We start from the raw sequence: 26,282 nt of genomic DNA on the forward strand, positions 1-26,282 counted from the left end.
AATGCTCTCACACCCAATGGGTAATGTACTGAGGCCTTTCTGCCAGTATGTCCTAAAATGTGGTTCACTCAGATGTCTTTTGATTCCTATAATATTTTGGGGGTTTGGCCTACATTTAAAGCTGATTAGTCAGTTATTTATTTTTTTCAGACAGAAAACTAGTCTGACGTGTTCTTTACAAAATGTGAAGAATGCTGATTGCATGAAAGCAGTTCATTGATGCAAGAGGTGAGGCTCATGCTAATTAAACAGAGAGGCTTATTTTTTTTTTCTACATTTAATATTTGAAGGTTAAGTATATGGTGTTGTGAAGAGCATTGATGTAAAACGTGCAGTGTTATATCTATGAGAACCCAAATGTAACTCGGAGAACTCACCCTCAGTGATGGACCTTCTCATAAAGCTGTGTCTGCTCATAGCTACTTCTGCCCTTACTCTTGCAGGTACGTTTATTATAAAGCTACATAATTCATTAGAATTCTAGAAACAAATAGTTGTAAGTTATTTGAAAACCTATATGAAGGAATTCAAAGTGACTTAATAAGATGTTTCGCAGACAAAATTGATCATTAGTTTTTAAGATTGGAATCTACCCTAATTTGTTTATATATATATATATATATATATATATATATATATATATATATATAGCTATGTTTATCTTATTGTGCTGTGATCTCCCAATAAGTTAGTTTTAAACATTTTGATAAATAACCAATGTCTTTATTCAAAGTGCGTCTCTCACAAATGTCACTGAATGTTTTGCTTATATGTAAATTTAAATAGCAACCAGTTTATTGTGAACTAGTTTTATTTATTTATGTTTACTGAAGAAGAGCTTGACAAATTTTAATGAAACTTGTAGAAACACACATATTCTGGAGCCAGACACACATTTTTTGAATCAGTCCAATCTGTTTGTATGTAAATATATGTAGAATATCATATTGCCAAGAAGATAGGGTTCTTTTTCAAGTTCTTCGAGCAATGAACTTGCATCTCCATGTAACTATATTTCCTTCATTATTTTCTACATTTGGAATTCAATATTTTATTCAGATAAGAACTACATTAAAATTTGATGTACAGAATTAAAGCAAGTTAATAGATGAATTTTTCAAATGCAAAATAGTCAAAAAAAGATCAAAGAAATTCAAACACTGTATTACATAGTACAAAAATGTGAAGTACTAATCATTTTGATTAAAAAAATGATGTCAAAGTGTTTTAATTTCAGTAATATGAAATGATGCCGTTGTGTTGAAATTTGAATGTAAGATGCATTGCAGGTGGCAGCACAAACACTAGATTCAATATAATATTGTTCTGGGACATGATTCTACAAAGACTATTTCTTTATGTCTGATGCCATTGTGCCATAATTTGCACTAGATCCACATTATTAAATGCATAACTGATGTCACAAAACAGTAATTGTATATCCTTCCTGACATACATGACTGCTCAATTCTGTCTCTTCAGCTTCATTGACCTTAACAGCCTCTCCAGATTCACAATTTCCTATGTTATTCTATGCCGTTGGTTCACTACTGAATAGAGACATAACAGAACTTTAGCGATCAGCTGCCTACAAGAATATAAAAACCACTGGACAGGCTAAGCAAACCTTTTAAGGAATATAGTAGACTGTGAGAGGCAATCATTATCTATGAAACATAGACCTGTAAAGGAAATAAGGATAACAGTTATACTATCAGCTGGTTGTATAAGTCTTAAACATAATGCACCTCAATACTGCTCCCTGATGTCAATGTTGAGTTGACTAATGATGAATACTAAACCAAGAGAGGCAACCGGTATACAGATAATGGGGTCATCTATTTACAAAGTGCACAAAAATAGTCATCTCAAAAATGTAAAATCAGGAGAAAAATAGGAAATTCCTATAGAACAGATCAACTAATTAAAGTGAGATGTAACCCAAAAATTTTATTTTATGATTAAGGTAGAGCATACAATTTTAAACAACTTTCCACTTTACTTCTATTATTAAATTAGCTTCATTCTCTTGGTATCGTTTCTTGAAGGAGCAGCAGTGCACTACTGGTTTCTAACTGAACACATGGGCGAGCCAATGACAATTGGTATATATTTGCAGCCACCAATCAGCAGAAAGAACCTTTCTTTGCTAATCCTGAGTTTACCTAGTTAAACCTTTCAGCAAATGATAACAAGAGAAGGCAGCAAATTAAATAATTGAAGTAAATTGGAAAGTTGTTTAAAATGTTATGCTCTCTCTAAATCATGAATCTCTAATTATGACTTTACTGTCCCTTTAAGTTGAAGAACGTGTAAAAAGTTGCCAAGGGAGAAATTCCTTATACACATGATGTGGAAGCCAAAATGTGTACAGGTAGAAAATCCTCTATCCAAACTGCTTGCAACCTGAAAAGGTTTGGATTTCGGAATAGTTTGGATTTTGTAATATTTGCATCTGTAAAATGGGATAGTTTGGAGAGGGGAAGGAAACCAAGTATAAATAACATCTTATGTCATTTAGGCAATATGTATATGTGATAATACAGCTTGTACATGTAACATAAAGGTAGTTTTATATACTTTCTAGCACTTTTGTATACATAGTACCATCAGAAATATAATGCAGTACAGTAATCAGAAAGGTATTATTTATTGTTTTAGAACAGAACAAAACAAAGCAAAGACACAGGCAGAGAATATTGTGAATGACAGGCAGGAAAAAAAGAGTATTTTTTTATCATTTTATTTTAAATATATATATTAAATAAAAGTTTAGATTTCAGAATAAGTTTGGATTTTGGCATTCTGGATTTGGATTTGTAGCTGTATTCAATTATACATTTAGATCCCTACATTTCCATGTAACAAAGCAAATATTTTGGTGTTTGGAAAGGATGTTTTTTAACCAACTAAATGCCAGAGAATCTGGATTGTAATTATACAGGAAAAAAACAAATATATCATCTTAAATAAAACAAAAAGCATGAGAAAGAAACAAAACCAAATTACTATTATATCATTTAGGGAATTCTATTAGTGAGATTTAAAAAAAAAAGATATTTAAAGAATTCTATTCACACTAAAAAAATCATTTTCAGCCAGTGGCTGCACATATATGCCTCTTGTCATTTGCTTATGGATGTGTTCAGCTAGCTCCCAGTAGTGTATTGCTGTTCCTTTAACAATGTATCACAAGAGAATGTAGCAAAATTAATAACAGACGTAAATTGGAAAGTTGTTTAAAAGTCTATGCTCTATGTGAATCATAAAACAACATTTTTGGGTTTCATGACCCTGTTCTAAACACAGTTGTCAAATTAAAATGTGCCCTTCTAAGCGATAAGAACACTTACCTGAAGGTTTAGACTTTTTGGTTTTCTTATCTATAGAGAGTTACACCAGCTCTAATATAATAGCTTACAAATGTACCCAACATGAACAATGGTTGTGCATTATAATCGTTTAACAACAAACCACATGCTTTATCTATTAAATGACCTTAAACTGTAATCACTATTTTTTGTAGAAAAAGAACCTCTTTCTATATTATTACTGAAGTCTCTATTATTGCTATCTATCTGGTCTACCTGTACAGCTACTTTACATTCACTTCAATCTCACCCACATATTTTAAATATCTTTCCATGCTTCACATTTGCTCCTGGCACTGTGATGCTTACTAAGCTGTGCGGCATGGGCATCCGCAGAGATAACCTCCCCCGGAGTGTAACAATGTTTAGAGCATTATTTCTGGGAAAGAAAGTAAAAGAGCTCAAATTTCAGCTCAGTTGTAATTTAAAAGGGCATGGGACTCAGAGACATCAAATAGTTTCTTACCTCCAAATTAAAGATAATTCTTCAATATAATATTTTACAATTACACATACTTACCAATTTCCAGCGCTTGAGCGGTTCTCTCATCCTGAAGTTATAATGGTTTACACTACCTCTATATGGCTCATTATAAAAAAAACAATCATGGAGGCCATATCTATATAGGCAGTGGAAGCGAGCACAGAGTGCTGATTGATGTATGTAGTAACTATCACCTAGATTACGTGTTTTGCGTTAGAGGCTATGTGGTGCTAACGAGCAGTTTATGCTCACCGCTCACTTACAGACAGCGCTGGTATTATGGGTTTTTACAACCCAGACAAGAAGTGAGCATTGAGCAAAATTCTGCTCCTTACCGCACTCCAATACCAGCGCTGCTTACGTTAGCGATGAGCTGGTGTAACGTGCTCGTGCACGATTTTCCCATAGGAATCAATGAGGGAGAGCCGGCTGAAAAAAAGTCTAACACCTGCCAAAAAGCAGCGTAAAGCTCCTTAACGCAGCCCCATTGATTCCTATGGGGAAATACATTTTATGTCTACACCTAACACCCTAACATGAACCCCGAGTCTAAACACCCCTAATCATACACTTATTAACCCCTAATCTGCTGCCCCCGACAACCTACATTATATTATTAACCCTTAATCTGCCTCTCCGGACCCCGCCGCCACCTACATTATACTTATGAACCCCTAATCTGCTGCCCCCAATATCACCAACACCTACATAATATTTATTAACCCCTAATCTGCTGCCCCAACGTCGCCGCCACTATATTAAAGTTATTAACCCGTAAACCTTTGACTAACCCTAAACCTAACACCCCCTAACTTAAATATAATTTAAAAAAATAAAAATAAAAATACTATCATTAACTAAATTATTCCTTTTTAAAACGCAATACTTACCTGTAAAATAAACCCTAAGCTAGCTACAATATAACTAATAGTTATATTGTATCTAGCTTATTGTTTATTTTTATTTTACAGGCAAGTTTGTATTTATTTTAACTAGGTAGAATAGTTACTAAATAGTTAATAACTATTTACTAACTACCTAGCTAAAATAAATACAAATTTACCTGTAAAATATAACCTAACCTAAGTTACAATTACACCTAACACTACACTATAATTAAATTAATTCCCTAAATTAAATACAATTAAATAAAATTAGCTAAAGTACAAAAAACCCCACTAAATTACAGAAAATGATAAACAAATTACAAGATTTTTAAACTAATTACACCTAATCTAATCCCCCTAACAAAATAAAAAAGCCCCCCCAAAATAAAAAAGCCCTACCCTACACTAAATTACAAATAGCCCTTAAAAGGGCCTTTTGCGGGGCATTGCCCCAAAGTAATCAGCTCTCTTACCTGTAAAAAAATTAAATCCCCCCCCCAACATTAAAACCCACCACTCACACAACCAACCCTACTCTAAAACTCACCCAATACCCCCTTAAAAAAACCTAACACTAACCCCTTGAAGATCACCTTACCGGAAGAAGTCTTCACCCAACCGGGCTGAAGTCCTCAACGAAGCCGGGAAAAGTCTTCATCCAAGCCGGGCGAAGTGGTCCTCCAGACAGGCAGAAGTCTTTATCCAGACGGCATCTTCTATCTTCATCCATCCGTCACGGAGCGGGTCCATCTTCAAGACATCTGACGCGGAGCATCCTCTTCAATCGACGGCTAACACAGAATGAAAGTACCTTTAAGTGATGTCATCCAAGATGGCATCCCTTCAATTCCGATTGGCTGATAGAATTCTATCAGCCAATCGGAATTAAGGTAGAAAAAATCCTATTGGCTGATGCAATCATCCAATAGGATTGAAGTTCAATCCTATTGGCTGATCCAATCAGCCAATAGGATTGAGCTTGCATTCTATTGGCTGATTGGATCAGCCAATAGGATTGAACTAGACAGAATGCACTTCAGCCTCTGATAGGCAGGTGAAAAACATGTCAATTACAGTAAAAGCCGACCAAATAAATAATGACAGTGCATTGCAACATTTTTATTTTTAACTGTATAATTTAAAATTATAGGGTTCTGCATTCCTCGCCTCTGTGTGTTTTATGTCTCCCTAATGGAAAAAGGGGCAACCAGACTGCTTAATGTGCTGAAAGGAATATGGCTGCACCTCACTGACGAGGCCCACTGGAGGCCGAAACGATCATCTGGGGTTGTCGTATCCTTGTTCAAAGAGTAATTGCCTGGTATTTTGGGCACTGGACTGACCTTAATAGACGGGTTCAGACTGATATACTACAGGAAAAGCATTGAAAAGCATTACTGGGCTAAAAAGAAGCTGCATCCAGGTGGTAAAGCGCCATAAAACTAAGCTAACAAGTTATTGAGCTGGTTGTCTCATTCCTTTGAGTGCGCTTCTCTGTGTATGTTTTTATATATACAGGGAGTGCAGAATTATTAGGCAAGTTGTATTTTTGAGGATTAATTTTATTATTGAACAACAACCATGTTCTCAATGAACCCAAAAAACTCATTAATATCAAAGCTGAATAGTTTTGGAAGTAGTTTTTAGTTTGTTTTTAGTTATAGCAATTGTAGGGGGATATCTGTGTGTGCAGGTGACTATTACTGTGCATAATTATTAGGCAACTTAACAAAAAACAAATATATACCCATTTCAATTATTTATTTTTACCAGTGAAACCAATATAACATCTCAACATTCACAAATATACATTTCTGACATTCAAAAACAAAACAAAAACAAATCAGTGACCAATATAGCCACCTTTCTTTGCAAGGACACTCAAAAGCCTGCCATCCATGGATTCTGTCAGTGTTTTGATCTGTTCACCATCAACATTGCGTGCAGCAGCAACCACAGCCTCCCAGACACTGTTCAGAGAGGTGTACTGTTTTCCCTCCTTGTAAATCTCACATTTGATGATGGACCACAGGTTCTCAATGGGGTTCAGATCAGGTGAACAAGGAGGCCATGTCATTAGATTTTCTTCTTTTATACCCTTTCTTGCCAGCCACGCTGTGGAGTACTTGGACGCGTGTGATGGAGCATTGTCCTGCATGAAAATCATGTTTTTCTTGAAGGATGCAGACTTCTTCCTGTACCACTGCTTGAAGAAGGTGTCTTCCAGAAACTGGCAGTAGGACTGGGAGTTGAGCTTGACTCCATCCTCAACCCGAAAAGGCCCCACAAGCTCATCTTTGATGATACCAGCCCAAACCAGTACTCCACCTCCACCTTGATGGCGTCTGAGTCGGACTGGAGCTCTCTGCCCTTTACCAATCCAGCCACGGGCCCATCCATCTGGCCCATCAAGACTCACTCTCATTTCATCAGTCCATAAAATTTCTTGGCCCAGTCTTGACGTTTCAGCTTGTGTGTCTTGTTCAGTGGTGGTCGTCTTTCAGCCTTTCTTACCTTGGCCATGTCTCTGAGTATTGCACACCTTGTGCTTTTGGGCACTCCAGTGATGTTGCAGCTCTGAAATATGGCCAAACTGGTGGCAAGTGGCATCTTGGCAGCTGCACGCTTGACTTTTCTCAGTTCATGGGCAGTTATTTTGCGCCTTGGTTTTTCCACACGCTTCTTGCGACCCTGTTGACTATTTTGAATGAAACGCTTGATTGTTCGATGATCACGCTTCAGAAGCTTTGCAATTTTAAGAGTGCTGCATCCCTCTGCAAGATATCTCACTATTTTTGACTTTTATGAGCCTGCCAAGTCCTTCTTTTGACCCATTTTGCCAAAGGAAAGGAAGTTGCCTAATAATTATGCACACCTGATATAGGGTGTTGATGTCATTAGACCACACCCCTTCTCATTACAGAGATGCACATCACCTAATATGCTTAATTGGTAGTAGACTTTCGAGCCTATACAGCTTGGAGTAAGACAACATGCATAAAGAGGATGATGTGGTCAAAATACTAATTTGCCTAATAATTCTGCACTCCCTGTATATATATATAATTTATTTTTATTTATTAAACAACGTTCCATTGCTGAAAGAAAAGTGTCTCAAAGAAATGACTAAAACCTCTTGAGAATTATGTCTAAAATCCTCTTTTCTATCTATTTGATGATAAAGGCCAACGTAGCAAAGCCACGTAAATGATTCTAAAAAGTATTTAGAGATAACCTACAAACAAAAACATGATTGCAGTTAGCCCACAGGTATCAAGCTTTTTGCAACTTGCAACACAAATGCTATCACATAGCAGGATGCTTTAACACAGCTTCTAGGCCACATAGTTAAATTAGTTTCAAAGCAAACTGATTTATCTATATGAAGCATTGTTTTGAATATCCCTCCATAATGCTTATTTCACAACTTCGTTGCAGTATAAACCCGGTAAAGGTATTGAAACAGTTTGCAACATATTAAGTTGACTAGATTTCCAAGACCCCAATTCAGGACACCTCATAAACGTTGAGGAGAGGTTAAAAACTTTTTTTTTTTAAACTTATACAGGCATGTGAATGTAGTTTACCTTCAATAAAAGCCAATATTAAAACTATTGTTAAATAGAACTATTATCCTTACTAAAAAATAAAGAAGAAACGCTGCTGTATTTTTCAGACCTATTGATGGCTTTCTTCATCAGTAGCATCTTTAAAAATTCAACACAAGTTTACCTTAATCACTAACATTGTCTACAGAGTGACGGTACCAAGCTGAGTTTTGTCACTGGTCCATATGCTTTTCATGAGGGAACATACCCTTTCATTGGTTATCACTGGTTGTCATCTACCTCTGTATGCCCGCCCTGTAAGTTCTCCAGCCAATCATCTGCCTACATATTTAATTGAAGTTAAAGGATACTGAGATATTAACATATACTTAGTTTATCTGTCTTGCTCATGTTTATGGTTTTGCACACACACTGCCATACTTCCTGCTCTGCATGACTTGAAAACTATATACTACACGTAGGATGCAGTCAGAATGACAAGCAGCATACGATCAGAATATTGAGGAACTACATACACAACATTGTGAGCCAGATAACAACTTTACAATTACATACATAACAAACTATAATGTTAGCAGCTAGGAACTCAACATTATGAACTGTGGCTATAAATATAGAACTACCCCAGCTCTGCACACACTTTACTTGGCACAGATGATCTTTGTATAGCAGCAGAAGACAGGCATTAATCACGACTATGCCCTGCTATGGTATTTAAGTATATAACTACTCCACCTCTGCAAACATTAAACATGGCACAGATGGTCCCTGTATAGCAACAACAGACAGGCATTGATAACCACTATTAAGATCCCCAGAGCTATCCTGCCTCACTGTGCAGGCACAAGGAACTGCCCCAGCTCCATCAGTAAAAGCAAGCAGAGACTCCCAGTAAAACGTTGACCAAACTCATTCTACTATCCTTCACCATTACAGTAATACTCTACAAGGCAATCAGCAAGTGAACTACCCCTTCCTGCGGTCACTGGGGGAGTAAACTGTGATACTCAACAGTTATGTCTGCTGGATTGAAGAAGTAACTGCAGCTGATTTTGTGGAAAGTGAAGTTGGTTCTTGTAATTTACACACTGGGACAATGGTCAGGAAACACTTTTGGGTAAATTCAGAACAGTCCTGGACAGCATAGCTTAGCCCTTTTAAAAATTAGGGACAGACTGACCAAATTCAAGAGTGTTCCAAACAAAAAAAAATGAAAGACACAGTGCACAGATTTAAGACGGTGGATTTTCCCAGTGATACCTAGCAAGCATGTTTGCCTTGTGTCATGTTAGTTGTAGTCATGCAACAAGTCTGTTACCAGTGAAACATAAAAAACTAGATTTTGATGGCAGATAAGAACTATAAAATTCATATCTGCTCATATTTCTTTATAAAGTGTAAACTTTTGTAGTTCTTATGATATTTACCATTCAGCTTTTGTTCTTACCACCTCTAATATAGTACTTACGTGATGTATCTTGGTGTGAGATTCATTTAGATTTATAGTGGGAAAAATCCCTCCATTTCACACAATACAGAAATGAAATACAACACACATCTTTTTCTGAGAATGTTGTCAGGACATGCAAATTAGCTATATGATGTCTTCACAATTTCAATACAAAAGGATTTTGTGATGCTCCCTATCCATGTATAAATTGTCTTTGCGTGTGCCATCAATTTTCTTTTAAATGTTCTGGTAACTTTATCTTTTGAGCCTTTGGTTTAAAATGTGTACCTGTTCTAGACGTGCAGATGGACATTGTATCTCATTGCTACATACTCTTGACAGTAAAAGCAAATAATTTAAGAGAATAAAGTAAACTCTATTTTTAGCTCTGAGAGAAAATAAAAATAGAGGCTATCATGCTATCTGTGGCATCTCCTATAGGTCAGTACAAAGTTGGGTGTGTCAGGTAACATACGTACATGATATATTATCTTCTGGCACTCAAACAGTGAGATACTGAAATGGTATTTGCTTTTTGTTAGTGCAACAGGCTTTATAGACATTTATTTTCCATTACAAACATTATATTGCTGACGCCCAGCTAAAAATCATGTTTCCTGTGTTTGCTGTATTTGTTTTCATCATAATTATAAATTATAATTATGAATAGAATTACTCTGTAGTATTATTAAGAAATTATAAATGCTGTAAATAAAACACACGAAAGAGAATGGAATTGAAGCCTTTTTGACAAAGATACCTAGACAAGATTAAAATTAGATTTTACATTATCCCCATACTTTCCCCCTCTTCTTTTCTCTGTAGATGGACCACTGCAACCCTTTCTTTCCTCCTTCAAGTCTTAAATCCCACTGAGTACCCCACAGGTCACCATTTACTAACCTAACCTCTCTCTGCTTACTGCCTTTCATTTTTTATTACACACACTTTGTGCTAGATTACAAGTGGAGTGCTAATTTATCGTTTGCGGGCGCTCAATAAATAATTAGCCATTACAAGTGGATGGTTATTGCTACTGTGAGCGCTTGTAAAATTAACCATAGATCAGACCTCTGTTAAATTTTATAAATGTGCCCCAAATGCCCTTAAAATACAGTGGTGTGTGTTTTATTAACAAATAAAAATTTGTAGCATTTTTATTTAAAAAAAAAATAATTAACTGCACTAGGCAGTATTTTAGGGGGAAATTTGCACGAAGTGGGGTGTTAGAAAATAAACGGCACTGAAAAGTGCCTTTCTATAGCGGTCTATGGGAACTGCGCATTCCCAGTAAATATATATGTATATGCCTATATAAAGTACATATCTATGTATGTATTATATGTATATAAACATATTAACACATAAATATATATGTATATGATTATTATTATCGGTTATTTGTAGAGCGCCAACAGATTCCGCAGCGCTATAAACATAGGTGGAATACAAGGAAACTGTCATACTCTGCAAGGGAGCAGGTTCAGGAGTTGGGAGCTGTTGTGCAGAGGTGTCAGGTTCTGGGGTTAAAGTTGTGTTTTGTCTGCGTGTGTCTTTCCTTTTTGGCATAATTAAACAGGTACAAGGTTTTAGGAAATAAAAGGTGATGGTTTTATTTATAGGATAATTAGCAATGCAGAGATATGCAATTAGATAAGACAATGTCTATAGGCTGTAGTATTAGGCAGGAATACAGATCTTTGTAATAACAAGCAGGATACTTGCATATGCTGTAGATTGGAACTGTGTAATAACAGGCTGGAATGTAGAGTTTTATAATAACAGGCAGGATACTTGCATATGCTTTAGACTGGAGCTGTGTAATAACAGGCAGGAATGCAGCGCTTTGTATAACAGGCAGGATACTTGCATATGCTGTAGACTGGAACTGTTATAACAGGCAGGAATGCAGAGCTTTGTAATAACAGACAGGATACTTGCATATGCTGTAGACTGGAACTGTGTAATAACAGGCAGGAATGCAGGGCTTTGTATAACTAGCAGGATACTTGCATATGCTGTAGACTGGAACTGTGTAATAACAGGCAGGAATGCAGGGCTTTGAATATCAGGCAGGAAATTTGCATATGCTGTAGACTGGAATTTTGATATAACAGGCAGGAATGCAGAACTTTGTAATAACAGGCAGGAATGCAGAACTTTGTAATAACAGGCAGGAATGCAGAGCTTTGTAATAACAGGCAGGATACTTGCATATGCTGTAGACTGGAACTGTGTAATAATAGGCAGGAATGCAGCGCTTTGTATAACAGGCAGGATACTTGCATATGCTGTAGACTGGAACTGTGTAATAACAGGCAGGAATGCAGCGCTTTGTATATCAGGCAGGATATTTGCATATGCTGTAGACTGGAACTGTGTGAAAACAGGCAGGAATGCAGTGCTTTGTATATCAGGCAGGATATTTGCATATGCTGTAGACTGGAACTGTGTAAAAACAGGCAGGAATGCAGTGCTTTGTATATCAGGCAGGATATTTACATATGCTGTAGACTGGAACTGTGTAAAAACAAACAGGAAACTTGCATAGACTGCAAAATGGAACTCTATAGTATCAGGTAACAAGCAAGCAAATGTACCTGAGTCAGTCTTTAGGAAATAGAGAATTAGGCAAGATCAATTGCCAGGAAATCAGTCCAAAAATGAAGCACAGTGCCAAGGGAATATCCAGAAGAGTAATCAGGAAATGAGGCAGAAATCAGGAACCAGGAAATCCAACAAATCTGTATTTCACTCAGGAAACAGGACCAGAGGGTCTTTCAGAGTATAACACTCAATGTCAAGGCCTAGAACTGCCAGCAAACCTCCCAGATATAGCAGGCTGCTGATTATCTGATTTGTTTCAGCTGGTAAGCAGGTGTAGCCAGAGAGCCAAAGTTGCAGCAAACAGAAAAACCCAATATTCTTAGCCTGTGATCAAGCCATCTGGTGGCAGAGAGGCAAGACAACAGGCTGGGAAAAAACCGCAGCAGAAATCGAAACAGGTCCCAGGTTCAATTCCAGGCTGGGTCATGACAGTACCCCCTCCTCAAGGACGACCTCTGGGCGGACTTAGCATTCTCGTATAGCTCCAGATGTTTAATGCATACTAGCGTGCCATCAGAGGCATAAGTACAATCAGGGGGTATTATCTTTTTTAAAGGGATCTCCAGAAGAGGATTCTGCGGACTGGAATTAGTATAGAGGGCCCCAACAGGATTGATCTCTGGTTTCTGTGCAGTTCTAGGCTTGTAGGTTCTGAAGAGGTGGGTCTGAGGAAGAGGAGGTAAAGGACCTTTTGAACGAACAGCAGTTTGAAGCACTGTCCCTTCAGTGTCAGAATCAGTATCATCTCCAATGGTTGAATAGTTAGACATTTCTTCTGAAATGCACAAAGATGAGAATGTAGCTGCATTTGGTAGGCAAATCTTTGGATTCGTAGTACTAGGATTCTGTGGATGACATGTTAGTACTTCACAGGAATCAGAGTCTTTGGAAGGTGCAGTCCTAGGCTGATCAAAGTGGGGATGTAAAATAGAACCTATGCAGAGCTCATCGCCAGAGGAATCCAAAGTGGGATTAAAGTTTGACTTCCTCTCTGTAGCCTGTCCACTTGATGACTCAGGATTTAGAGGTGGAGACCCCGGAACAGACTTCTTAGGGGGTCTCACTGGACAAAAAGATATTACATGCCCAGTAGCTCCACAATAGAAACATAAGCCATTAGTTCTCCTTCTGACCATTTCATCAATGGTAAGAGGGGTTGATATCCTCCTTTGGATTGATAAGGATACAGCCTTTGGGGTAGTGGACACAGGAGTAGGAGTGCCAAACCCAGAAAAAAAATTTATTGCTAAAGTCTTTCAGGCTATCCTGTAATGTCTGGAATCCTGCAGTGAAATCTTGGATAAGTGACTTCAATGCATCCGGAAGGGATTTTAGAATTTGGTTAAGTTGTAGTAGATGAGAGTCCACAGACAAAATTCTCTCTGACACTTCAGTCAAAGAATGGATCACCTCTGCAAGCTCCGATGTATGGCCTTGACATTCTGTCATACTCTGCAAGGGAGCAGGTTCAGGAGTTGGGAGCTGTTGTGCAGAGGTGTCAGGTTCTGGGGTTAAAGTTGTGTTTTGTCTGCGTGTGTCTTTCCTTTTTGGTATAATTAAACAGGTACAAGGTTTTAGGAAATAAAAGGTGATGGTTTTATTTATAGGATAATTAGCAATGCAGAGATATGCAATTAGATAAGATAATGTCTATATGCTGTAGTATTAGGCAGGAATACAGATCTTTGTAATAACAGGCAGGATACTTGCATATGCTTTAGACTGGAACTGTGTAATAACAGGCAGGAATGCAGCGCTTTGTATATCAGTCAGGATATTTGCATATGCTGTAGACTGGAACTGTGTTATAACAGGCAGGAATGCAGTGCTTTGTATATCAGGCAGGATATTTGCATATGCTGTAGACTAGAACTGTGTAAAAACAGGCAGGAATGCAGTGCTTTGTGTATCAGGCAGGATATTTGCATATGCTGTAGACTGTAACTGTGTAAAAACAAACAGGAAACTTGCATAGACTGCAAACTGGAACTCTATTGTATCAGGTAACAAGCAAGCAAAAGTACCTGAGTCAGTCTTTAGGAAATAGAGAATTAGGCAAGATCAATTGCCAGGAAATCAGTCCAAAAAACGAAACACAGTGCCAAGGGAATATCCAGAAGAGTAGTCAGGAAATGAAGCAGAAATCAGGAACCAGGAAATCCAACAAATCTGTATTTCACTCAGGAAACAGGACCAGAGGGTCTTTCAGAGTATAACACTTGATGTCAAGGCCTAGAACTGCCAGCAAACCTCCCAGCTATAGCAGGCTGCTGATTATCTGATTTGTTTCAGCTGGTAAGCAGGTGTAGCCAGAGAGCCAAAGTTGCAGCAAACAGAAAAACCCAATATTCTTAGCCTGTGATCAAGCCATCTGGTGGCAGAGAGGCAAGACAACAGGCTGGGAAAGAACAGCAGCAGAAATAGAAACATGTCCCAGGTTCAATTCCAGGCTGGGTCATGACAGAAACATTTATAGGGATCAGGCGGTTAGAGGGCCCTGCCAAGAGTCACACTGTTGTTTTCAGCTCTAAAGAAGGTGATCTACAAACAGCATGGCTCTTAGGCTTACATGCTAATGGGGTTCAAGGGAATAGCAATGGAGGAGAGGAGTTGGTATAAAGAAAGTTAGTGTAGGTCGTATGCATCCCTGAACAGTAGAGTCTTTAGGGAGTGCTTGAAGCTTTCAAAACTAGGGGAGAGTCTTGTGGAGTGAGGCAGAGAGTTCCACAAGATGGGAGCCAGTCTGGAGAAGCCCTGTAAGCGGGAGTGTGAGGAGATAACAAGGGAAGAGGAGAGTAGGAGGTCATGAGCAAAGCGAAGGGGATGGGAGGGAGAGTATCTGGAGACAAGGTCTGAGATATGGGGGGGAGTAGTGCAGTTGAGGGCTTTGTATGTCAGAGTGAGAATTTTGTGCTTCATCCTGGAGGCAAGAGGAAGCCAGTGAAGGGATTGGCAGAGAGGTGCAGCAGATGAAGAGCGACGTGTAAGGAAGATAAGCCTGGCAGAGGCATTCATTATGGATTGTAAAGGAGCTAGGCGGCAGCTGGGGACACCAGAGAGGACAGAGTTGCAGTAATCGAGGTGGGAAAGGATGAGAGAGTGGATTAAAATCTTAGTTGTGTCTTGTGTAAGGAAATGTCTAATTTTAGAGATGTTTTTAAGGCTGAAGTGGCAGGAATTAGCCAAGGACTGAATGTGAGGAGTGATCTGAGTCAAGTGTGACCCGAAGACATTGGGCATGTGGGGTAGGGGTAATGATTGAGACCCCTACTCCATCATGGAGTTGTCGACAGTTATAGAGAGATTGGGGGTGGAGATTTTGGAAGAAAGGGGGGAAATAAGGAGCTCAGTTTTGTAGAGATTTAGCTTGAGGTAGTGAGAGGACATCCAGGAAGAGATGTGAGAAAGACAGTTAGTGACACGGGTTAGGAAGGAGGAAGGAGATATAGTCATATACATATATATTTACACGTAGCTGTGAGGATTTATTATATGATTAATGTGAACCCAGTTGTATCTACTCCACTCAGTCTCACACCAAACCTAGGTACCTTGATAAACTAGGAACCTTATTATGCTCATTGACTGAGGGTGACCTGTTTAGGTCAAAAGTAAATTACAACTAACTTTAGTTGCTGGAGATATGCACAACAATGTGAATGTGCTAATACTCTCCTAATTAATATAATAGCTATTGCTAAACAATAATTAATCTCTTTGGAGATTGAGGGGGCTACTTATCAAGCCGTCTACTTTTCTGGCTTCGCCGGCCCAATACGTCCGCCTAAGCTCGCCTACCTTCGCCGCCGCGGACCTTGAATACGTTCGCCTAAGTTATCAAATAAAGCTGTCAAAAAGCCGCGGGGCGATGAGCAGCGGACTGTGACAGTTATCACTCATCCGATCTCGCTGCCCTTCGGCTTTTTCCCAGCTTTATTGCTAGCCTGTCACTAAGCACTCACACTAAACTACACTGTTCTACCCCCTATACCGGCGCCCCCGGAGGCCCCCGCAACTAAATAAAGTTACTAACCCCTAAACCGCCGCTCCTAGACCCCGCCGCAAGTCTTATAAATGTATTAACCCCTAAACCGCCGCTCCTAGACCCCGCCGCAAGTCTTATAAATGTATTAACCCCTAAACCGCCGCTCCATGAACCCGCCGCAACCTATAATAAATTTATTAACCCCTATCCTGCCCCCCACTACGCCGCCGCCACTGTAATAAAATGATTAACCCCTAAACCTAAGTCTAACCCTAACCATAACGCCCCCCTAACTTAAATATTAATTAAATAAATCTAAATAAATTAACTCTTATTAACTAAATGAATCCTATTTAAAACTAAATACTTACCTTTAAAATAAACCCTAATATAGCTACAATATAAATAATAATTATATTCTAGCTATCTTAGGATTTATTTTTATTTTACAGGTACCTTTCAATTTATTTTAACCATGTACAATAGCTATTAAATAGTTATTAACTATTTAATAGCTTACCTAGCTAAAATAAAGAGAAATGTACCTGTGAAATAAATCCTAACCTAAGTTACAATTACACCTAACACTACACTATACTTTAATAAATTATTCCTATTTAAAAATAAATACTTACCTGTAAAATAAACCCTAAGATAGCTACAATGTAATTAATAATTATATTATAGCTATCTTAGGATTTATATTTATTTTACAGGTAACTTTGTATTTATTTTAGCTAGTTAGAATAGTTATTAAATAGTTATTAACTATTTAATAACTACCTAGCTAAAAGAAATACAAAATTACCTGTAAAATAAATCCTAACTTAAGTTACAATTAAACCTAATACTACACTATCATTAAATTAACTAAATAAACTACCTACAAAGAACTACAATGAAATACAATTACATAAACTAACTAAAGTACAAAAAATAAAAAAAGCTAAGTTACAAAAAATAAAAAATTAAGTTACAAACATGTTAAAAATATTACAACAATTTTAAGCTACTTACACCTAATCTAAGCCCCCTAATAAAATAACAAACCCCCCCAAAATAAAAAAAATCCCTACCCTATTCTAAATTACATAAATTTCAAAGCTCTTTTACCTTACCAGCCCTTAAAAGGGCCATTTGTGGGGGCATGCCCCAAAAAGTTCAGCTCTTTTGCCTGTAAAATAAAAATACAACCCCCCCCCCAACATTAAAACCCACCACCCACATACCCCTAATCTAACCCAAACCCCCCTTACAAAAACCTAACACTAATCCCCTGAAGATCATCCTACCTTGAGTCGTCTTCACTCAGCCGAGCCACCGATGGAACTGAAGAGGACATCCGGAGCGGAAGAAGTTAATCCTCCAAGCGGCGCTGAAGAAATCTTCGATCCGGCCGATGTCATCTTCAAAGAGGCGCTGAAGAGGTCTTCTATCCGGGCGAAGTCATCTTCCAAGCCGGGTCTTCAATCTTCCTTCCGCCGACGCGGAACCACCTTCTTCACCGACGGACTACGACGAATGACGGCTCCTTTAAGGGACGTCATCCAAGATGGCGTCCCCTCAATTCCGATTGGCTGATAGGATTCTATCAGCCAATCGGAATTAAGGTAGGAAAATCTGATTGGCTGATGGAATCAGCCAATCAGATTGAGCTCGCATTCTATTGGCTGTTCCGATCAGCCAATAGAATGCGAGCTCAATCTGATTGGCTGATTGGATCAGCCAATCGGATTGAACTTGAATCTGATTGGCTGATTCCATCAGCCAATCAGATTTTCCTACCTTAATTCCGATTGGCTGATAGAATCCTATCAGCCAATCGGAATTGAGGGGACGCCATCTTGGATGACGTCCCTTAAAGGAGCCGTCATTCGTCGTAGTCCGTCGGTGAAGAAGGTGGTTCCGCGTCGGCGGAAGGAAGATTGAAGACCCGGCTTGGAAGATGACTTCGCCCGGATAGAAGACCTCTTCAGCGCCTCTTTGAAGATGACATCGGCCGGATCGAAGACTTCTTCAGCGCCGCCTGGATGATGACTTCATCGGATGGAAGATTTCTTCAGCGCCGCTTGGAGGATTAACTTCTTCCGCTCCGGATGTCCTCTTCAGTTCCATCGGTGGCTCGGCTGAGTGAAGACGACTCAAGGTAGGATGATCTTCAGGGGATTAGTGTTAGGTTTTTGTAAGGGGGGTTTGGGTTAGATTAGGGGTATGTGGGTGGTGGGTTTTAATGTTGGGGGGGGGGTTGTATTTTTATTTTACAGGCAAAAGAGCTGAACTTTTTGGGGCATGCCCCCACAAATGGCCCTTTTAAGGGCTGGTAAGGTAAAAGAGCTTTGAAATTTATGTAATTTAGAATAGGGTAGGGATTTTTTTTATTTTGGGGGGGTTTGTTATTTTATTAGGGGGCTTAGATTAGGTGTAAGTAGCTTAAAATTGTTGTAATATTTTTAACATGTTTGTAACTTAATTTTTTATTTTTTGTAACTTAGCTTTTTTTATTTTTTGTACTTTAGTTAGTTTATGTAATTGTATTTCATTGTAGTTCTTTGTAGGTAGTTTATTTAGTTAATTTAATGATAGTGTAGTATTAGGTTTAATTGTAACTTAAGTTAGGATTTATTTTACAGGTAATTTTGTATTTCTTTTAGCTAGGTAGTTATTAAATAGTTAATAACTATTTAATAACTATTCTAACTAGCTAAAATAAATACAAAGTTACCTGTAAAATAAATATAAATCCTAAGATAGCTATAATATAATTATTAATTACATTGTAGCTATCTTAGGGTTTATTTTACAGGTAAGTATTTATTTTTAAATAGGAATAATTTATTAAAGTATAGTGTAGTGTTAGGTGTAATTGTAACTTAGGTTAGGATTTATTTCACAGGTACATTTCTCTTTATTTTAGCTAGGTAAGCTATTAAATAGTTAATAACTATTTAATAGCTATTGTACATGGTTAAAATAAATTGAAAGGTACCTGTAAAATAAAAATAAATCCTAAGATAGCTAGAATATAATTATTATTTATATTGTAGCTATATTAGGGTTTATTTTAAAGGTAAGTATTTAGTTTTAAATAGGATTCATTTAGTTAATAAGAGTTAATTTATTTAGATTTATTTAATTAATATTTAAGTTAGGGGGCGTTAGGGTTAGGGTTAGGTTTAGGGGTTAATCATTTTATTACAGTGGCGGCGGCGTAGTGGGGGGCAGGATAGGGGTTAATAAATTTATTATAGGTGGCGACGGTGTAGGGGGGGCAGATTAGGGGTTAATAAATGTATTATAGGTGGCGACGGTGTAGGGGGGGCAGGATAGGGGTTAATACATTTAATATAGGTTGCGGCGGGTTCAGGGAGCGGCGGGTTAGGGGTTAATACATTTATTATAGTTGCGGTGGGCTCCGGGAGCGGCGGTTTAGGGGTTAATATGTATAGAGTAGCTTGCGGTGGGCTCCGGGAGCGGCGGTTTAGGGGGTAATAACTTTATTTAGTTGCTGCGGTGTAGGGGGGGTCAGATTAGTGGTGTTTAGACTCGGGGTACATGTTAGGGTGTTAGGTGTAGACAGCTCCCATAGAAATCAATGGGATGTCTGTCAGCAGCGAACTTGTACTTTCGCTATGGTCAGACTCCCATTGATTCCTATGGGATCCGCCGCCTCCAGGCTGGCGCTTTGAAAACCAGGTACGCTGGGCCGTAAAAGTGCCGAGCGTACCTGCTAGTTTTTTGATAGCTAGCAAAAGTAGTGAGAATGTGCCGCACTTGTGTGCGGAACATCTGGAGTGACGTAAGAATCGATCTGTGTCGGACTGAGTCCGGCGGATCGAAGCTGACGTCACAAAATTCTACTTTTGCCGGTCTCGAGCCTTTGATAACTAAGGCGTATCAGCCTCGCCACAAATACGCTGCGGAATACGCAGCGTATTTGAGGTTGACGGCTTGATAACTACCCCCCTGAATATATTATAACTTTATGTAATTGAAGCTCTGTTAGTATCTCTTTAAATAGAATGTAGATTATCACTCAGATACAATGCTTGAATGTTCAGGTTAGTATAGTTCATATGCAAACTTATTTATGAATACAGCAGGATTGTTATGGCATTATATTGTATGCAGAAATAACCAGGTTATATGCAGAAGATGTTAAGCATGCAAACTTTCCATTAGTAACGTATATGTATCAGATTGAATTGTTAGTCTATACAGTCTTTGGAACATATGATATTAGCGTAACTTCGGCAATAACTTTATGTTAAGTACGATACCCATCACTTCATGACCAGCGTGTACTTGTGGAGTCTTTGCTAGCTAGCAATAAGTTGTCCTGAGAAGCAGTGTAGAATCCGGCAACAGAGAGGAGCTGCGACACTGACTCCCGGAGTGCTGATGACGTCAGACGCCGAACTACTGCAGACACGCTGTATGTCAGTTAGCGTTTCAGAATAAGGTATGCTGTCCTGTGATTGAAAAGAACTTTACAGATATAAGGTTAGCAAACAACTTGATGAAAATAGAGAGAGCTTCTTGAAAGTTATGATCACTCCTCATGCGAATCAAATTACCAAGCATAGTTGAAATTGAGAGGAGGGCTTATAAAGGCATAACGGTCATGTGCTATTATGTTTAAAGGGACAGTCAAACGTGGAAAACATGAAGTATAGAGATTTAGAATTACTGTGATATGACAGGACACCCCCCTTAACGATCTGCTCCGCAGATCAGGGTTTGGGACGGTCTGGATGTCTGCGATGAAACAGAGATACCAATCTAGGGGCTGATAAGTTAGTGGATGGTTCCCAAGAATCCTCTTCTGATGTATAATTTTTCCACCGGACTAAATACTGTAGAGAATTCTTATAGAATCTAGAATCCAGAATGGAATCAACTTCATATGATACTTCATCCTCAATGAGTGTCGGAACTTGAGTTGTCAAGGCTTGATCTCTGACTGGAACATAAGGTTTCAAAAGGGATACATGAAATGTTGGATGTATCTTAAAAGAATTTGGTAGTTGTAAAGTGACAGCATTAGCATTAACAATCCTAATAATTTTGTAAGGACCAATAAACAGAGAACCAAGCTTTTTACTGGGAATGTGAAGCTTCAAATGTTTAGAAGACAACCAAACTAGATCTCCCACCTTATAATCAGGAGGTTTCGTTCTCCTTAAGTCATAATAACGTTTTTGCTTTTCTTGAGATTGTAGTAAAATCTGTTTTAGTTGAATGAATCCTTCAGCAATCATATTCACAGTGTCATTTACCAAAGGACAAGAACTTTCTGATCTTTGAAGAAGATGATAAGAGGGATGAAACCCATAGTTAATGAAAAATGGAGTTGTATTGGTAGATGAATTAATGGTGTTATTATAGGAGAATTCAGCAGTAGGTAGAAGAGAAGACCAGTTGTCTTGCTGAAATGTACAGTAGCATCTTAGATATTGCTCTAAACTCTGATTAGTCCTTTCGGTCTGACCGTTTGTTTGAGGATGGTAAGCTGAACTCAAACGGCGATCAATATGCAAACTAGAACAGAGTTGTGTCCAAAAACGAGAGGTAAATTGTGTACCCCTGTCAGTCGTAATAGACTTAGGTAACCCATGCAATCTGACAATATGTTTGATGAACAATTCTGCTGTTTCTGAAGCTGTTGGCAAAGTGTGAATAGGTATAAAATGTGCCATTTTTGAAAAGAGATCCACAACAACCAGGATGACTGTGTTGTTAGAAGAGGGAGGTAGATCGACAATGAAGTCTAGGGCAATATCTTGCCAAGGTCTGTCAGCGATTGGAAGAGATAAAAGTAAACCATAAGGGTGAATTCTTTGAGATTTACATTTGGTACATACAGCACACCCTTGTATGTATTTTTTTACAGACTGAATCATATGTGGCCACCAGAAATCCCTTTGAATTAAATGAAGAGTTTTCTTGAAACCAGGATGTCCTGAAAGTGGAATATCATGTGCCATAGCTAAAATGTAATTCCTAAGAGATTCTGGAACATACAGTGCATGACCATGGTAGAAAAATCCATCATTACCTTTATGAATCCTAGAATCATTAATCAATGGATCATTCTGTTGTTGTTCTTTGAGAATAGATGTTTTCCCCACTAAGAGGCCAATTAATTTTTCTGGTGGTATTATTGAGTTTAGTTCAGAACTCTCAGTTAATGGAGTTGAATATCTAGATAGAGCATCTGCCTTTGTATTTCTTACTCCTGGACGATAAGTGATTAGAAAATCAAATCTAGTAAAGAATAAACTCCATCTGACTTGTCTGGAAGAAAGACTTTTATTAGTTTTTAGATATTGTAGATTACGATGATCTGTAAATATGATGATTGGAAATCTTGCCCCTTCAAGTAGATGTCTCCAAAATTTGAATGCAGCCTTGATGGCTAGAAGTTCTTTTTCCCCAATTGGGTAATTAATTTCGGCCGAATTCATAACCCGAGAATAATATGCGACAGGATGAAGCATGTTGGTAGAAGAATCTCTTTGAGACAGAATGGCTCCTATTGCAAATTCGGATGCATCTACTTCTAATGTATATTGTTTCGATGGATCTGGGAATTGTAGGATTGGAGCGGTAATGAAACTATGTTTGAGAGCATTAAAAGAATCATCTGCCTGTTGGTTCCAGTGGTATTTGTGGTTCTTTCGGTTGAGTAGTGTGAGAGGTTTTGCGATAGTAGAGAAACCTTTAATACATTTTCTATAAAAATTTGAGAATCCTAAGAACCTCTGGAGCTCTTTCTTATTTTTTGGAATAGGCCAGTTAGTGATAGCTTGTACTTTGTTGTCCTCCATGGATATTCCTTTTGGTGAAATATGATACCCCAGGAAAGAAATAGTATCAGAATTGAATATACATTTTTCTGCCTTAACATATAAGTTGTTCTGTCTTAATCTTGAAAGAACTGTTCTGACATGTTGTATGTGATCCTCTTTGGAATTTGAATAAATGAGAATATCGTCCAAATAAATGACAATGTATGTGTCAAGTAAATCTTTGAAAACGTCATTAATGAAAAACTGAAAAGTTGCAGGTGCATTGCACAAACCAAAAGGCATGACACAATACTCGTAGAGACCATACCTAGTACGAAAGGCAGTTAACCATTCATCACCTTTGCGAATTCTAATTAAATTATATGCACCTCTTAAATCCAGTTTGGTGAAAATGGTAGCACAATAACCTCTCTATGAGTTCTGGAATAAGAGGTAAAGGATATCTATTTTTTATTGTACAGTTGTTCAGTTGTCTATAGTCAATTATAGGCCTGAGACTGTCATCTTTATTCTTCACGAAAAAGATCCCTGCACCAGCTGAAGATGTAGAAGGCCGAATAAAACCTTTCTTTAGATTTTCCTCAAGATATCCTTTGAGATGAAGCAGTTCTGGTTCAGAGAGTGGATATATACGACCATAAGGAATTTTACTGTTTGGTTTTAAATCGATAGGACAGTCGTAAGGTCTGTGGGGAGGTAGAGATTGAGCCTCAACCTTATCAAAAACATCATAAAAATCTGAGTACTCTGTTGGTATATTTGTCATATCTACCTGTAATATAGTTTGTGATTGTGTACAGTGTGTTTTACAATATGGTGAGTCAAAGGAAATAGTACCACTATTCCATGAGATGGTTGGTTGATGTTTCTTTAGCCATGAGAGTCCTAGAATTATGGGGTACAAAGGAGAATGAATAACCTCGAAGGTACACAATTCAGAGTGACCTGATGGAAATGTTAATGATAATGGAACTGTATGATGGGTAACAGGACCTGAATTGATAAAAGAACCATCAACGACTCGAATAGGTAATGCAATTAATTTTTTAATTATAGGAATCTTGTGATTTTCAACAAAAGATGAATGAATGAAATTATTAGTTGCTCCTGAGTCGATTACCACCTGGGCTTTAAGTTGATGTTGATCCCACTGTAGACAAACAGAAAGAGTAAAGTGAGATGAGTTTTTTATAACAGTCTCATTTAAATGAGCTATCTCTTGCTTACCCTTTTTTGATTTTAACAGAATTGGACACTCCTTTACTCCGTGGTCCTTAGCAGCACAATACAAACAAAGATTATGTTGTCTTCGTCTAGCCTTTTCTTCCGGTTTAAGAGGACCTTTGACAAAACCTATCTCCATAGGCTCATATGTTAATCGGACAGTGGAAACTGAATGAGAGCTATAGGCTTTCTTGGTAGATAATTCTGATGACCCTCTTTCAATCTTCCTTTCCCTCAAATGACGATGAATAGATATAGACAAGGTCATAAGATTTTCTAAGTCCTTAGGAATAACCACACGTGCCAATTCATCTTTTAGAGCATCCGTTAATCCAATACGGAATTGGTTTGTCAAAGCTGGGTTATTCCACTGTGTGTCAGGTGCCCATCTTTTGAAATCAGTTATATATTCTTCTACAGGGCGTCTACCTTGTCGCAAATGTCTGATAGAATTTTCTGCTGAAGCTTGTTTGTCATGATCTTCATATAGTAAGGACATGGCATTAAAAAGTGATTCTAATGAGTTTAAGATAGGATCTTCTTTCTCATAGTATGCATTAGCCCATGCCTTGGCTTCACCAGTGAGATAAGAAATTACCGTTAGAACCTTAACCCTTTCGGTAGGATAGGTTCTTGGTTTCAATGAAAATAATAAAGTACATGAATTTTTGAAGTCTCTAAATTGAGTTCTGTCTCCAGAAAATCTCTCAGGTGGACATATTTGTGGCTCAGGGGAAACAAGAGGTGATGGTAAAGTTTGAGCAGGTACATGATCCCTAATATATTTTCGTAATTCCTGATTTTCAACTTGGAGGTCCCTAAGACCCTGGATCATTATATCCATATTTTGAGAAAGGGTTCCAACACGGTTGGATAATTCAGTAACATCCATTATAGATACAAGTGGGTTAAGGGAGGCTTGGTAATATGTGAGGATTTATTATATGATTAATGTGAACCCAGTTGTATCTACTCCACTCAGTCTCACACCAAACCTAGGTACCTTGATAAACTAGGAACCTTATTATGCTCATTGACTGAGGGTGACCTGTTTAGGTCAAAAGTAAATTACAACTAACTTTAGTTGCTGGAGATATGCACAACAATGTGAATGTGCTAATACTCTCCTAATTAATATAATAGCTATTGCTAAACAATAATTAATCTCTTTGGAGATTGAATATATTATAACTTTATGTAATTGAAGCTCTGTTAGTATCTCTTTAAATAGAATGTAGATTATCACTCAGATACAATGCTTGAATGTTCAGGTTAGTATAGTTCATATGCAAACTTATTTATGAATACAGCAGGATTGTTATGGCATTATATTGTATGCAGAAATAACCAGGTTATATGCAGAAGATGTTAAGCATGCAAACTTTCCATTAGTAACGTATATGTATCAGATTGAATTGTTAGTCTATACAGTCTTTGGAACATATGATATTAGCGTAACTTCGGCAATAACTTTATGTTAAGTACGATACCCATCACTTCATGACCAGCGTGTACTTGTGGAGTCTTTGCTAGCTAGCAATAAGTTGTCCTGAGAAGCAGTGTAGAATCCGGCAACAGAGAGGAGCTGCGACACTGACTCCCGGAGTGCTGATGACGTCAGACGCCGAACTACTGCAGACACGCTGTATGTCAGTTAGCGTTTCAGAATAAGGTATGCTGTCCTGTGATTGAAAAGAACTTTACAGATATAAGGTTAGCAAACAACTTGATGAAAATAGAGAGAGCTTCTTGAAAGTTATGATCACTCCTCATGCGAATCAAATTACCAAGCATAGTTGAAATTGAGAGGAGGGCTTATAAAGGCATAACGGTCATGTGATATTATGTTTAAAGGGACAGTCAAATGTGGAAAACATGAAGTATAGAGATTGAGAA

General features: G+C 37.9%; 1 protein-coding gene across 1 annotated transcript in view; it reads left to right on the top strand.

Annotated features, from left to right (window-relative positions):
- The first annotated feature begins 216 nt into the window (after positions 1-216).
- Positions 217-26,282, top strand: part of LOC128653860 (uroplakin-3b-like) — a 162,558-nt gene continuing 136,492 nt past the window's right edge. The window contains exon 1 of the mRNA XM_053707398.1: positions 217-443. Within this exon, the coding sequence (XP_053563373.1) occupies positions 386-443 (58 nt within the window). The 5' untranslated portion in view covers positions 217-385. The remainder of the gene's footprint in view (positions 444-26,282) is intronic.

Source organism: Bombina bombina, chromosome 3 (genome assembly GCF_027579735.1).
Source record: "Bombina bombina isolate aBomBom1 chromosome 3, aBomBom1.pri, whole genome shotgun sequence".
In the NCBI taxonomy this organism is placed as follows: Eukaryota; Metazoa; Chordata; class Amphibia; order Anura; family Bombinatoridae; genus Bombina; species Bombina bombina.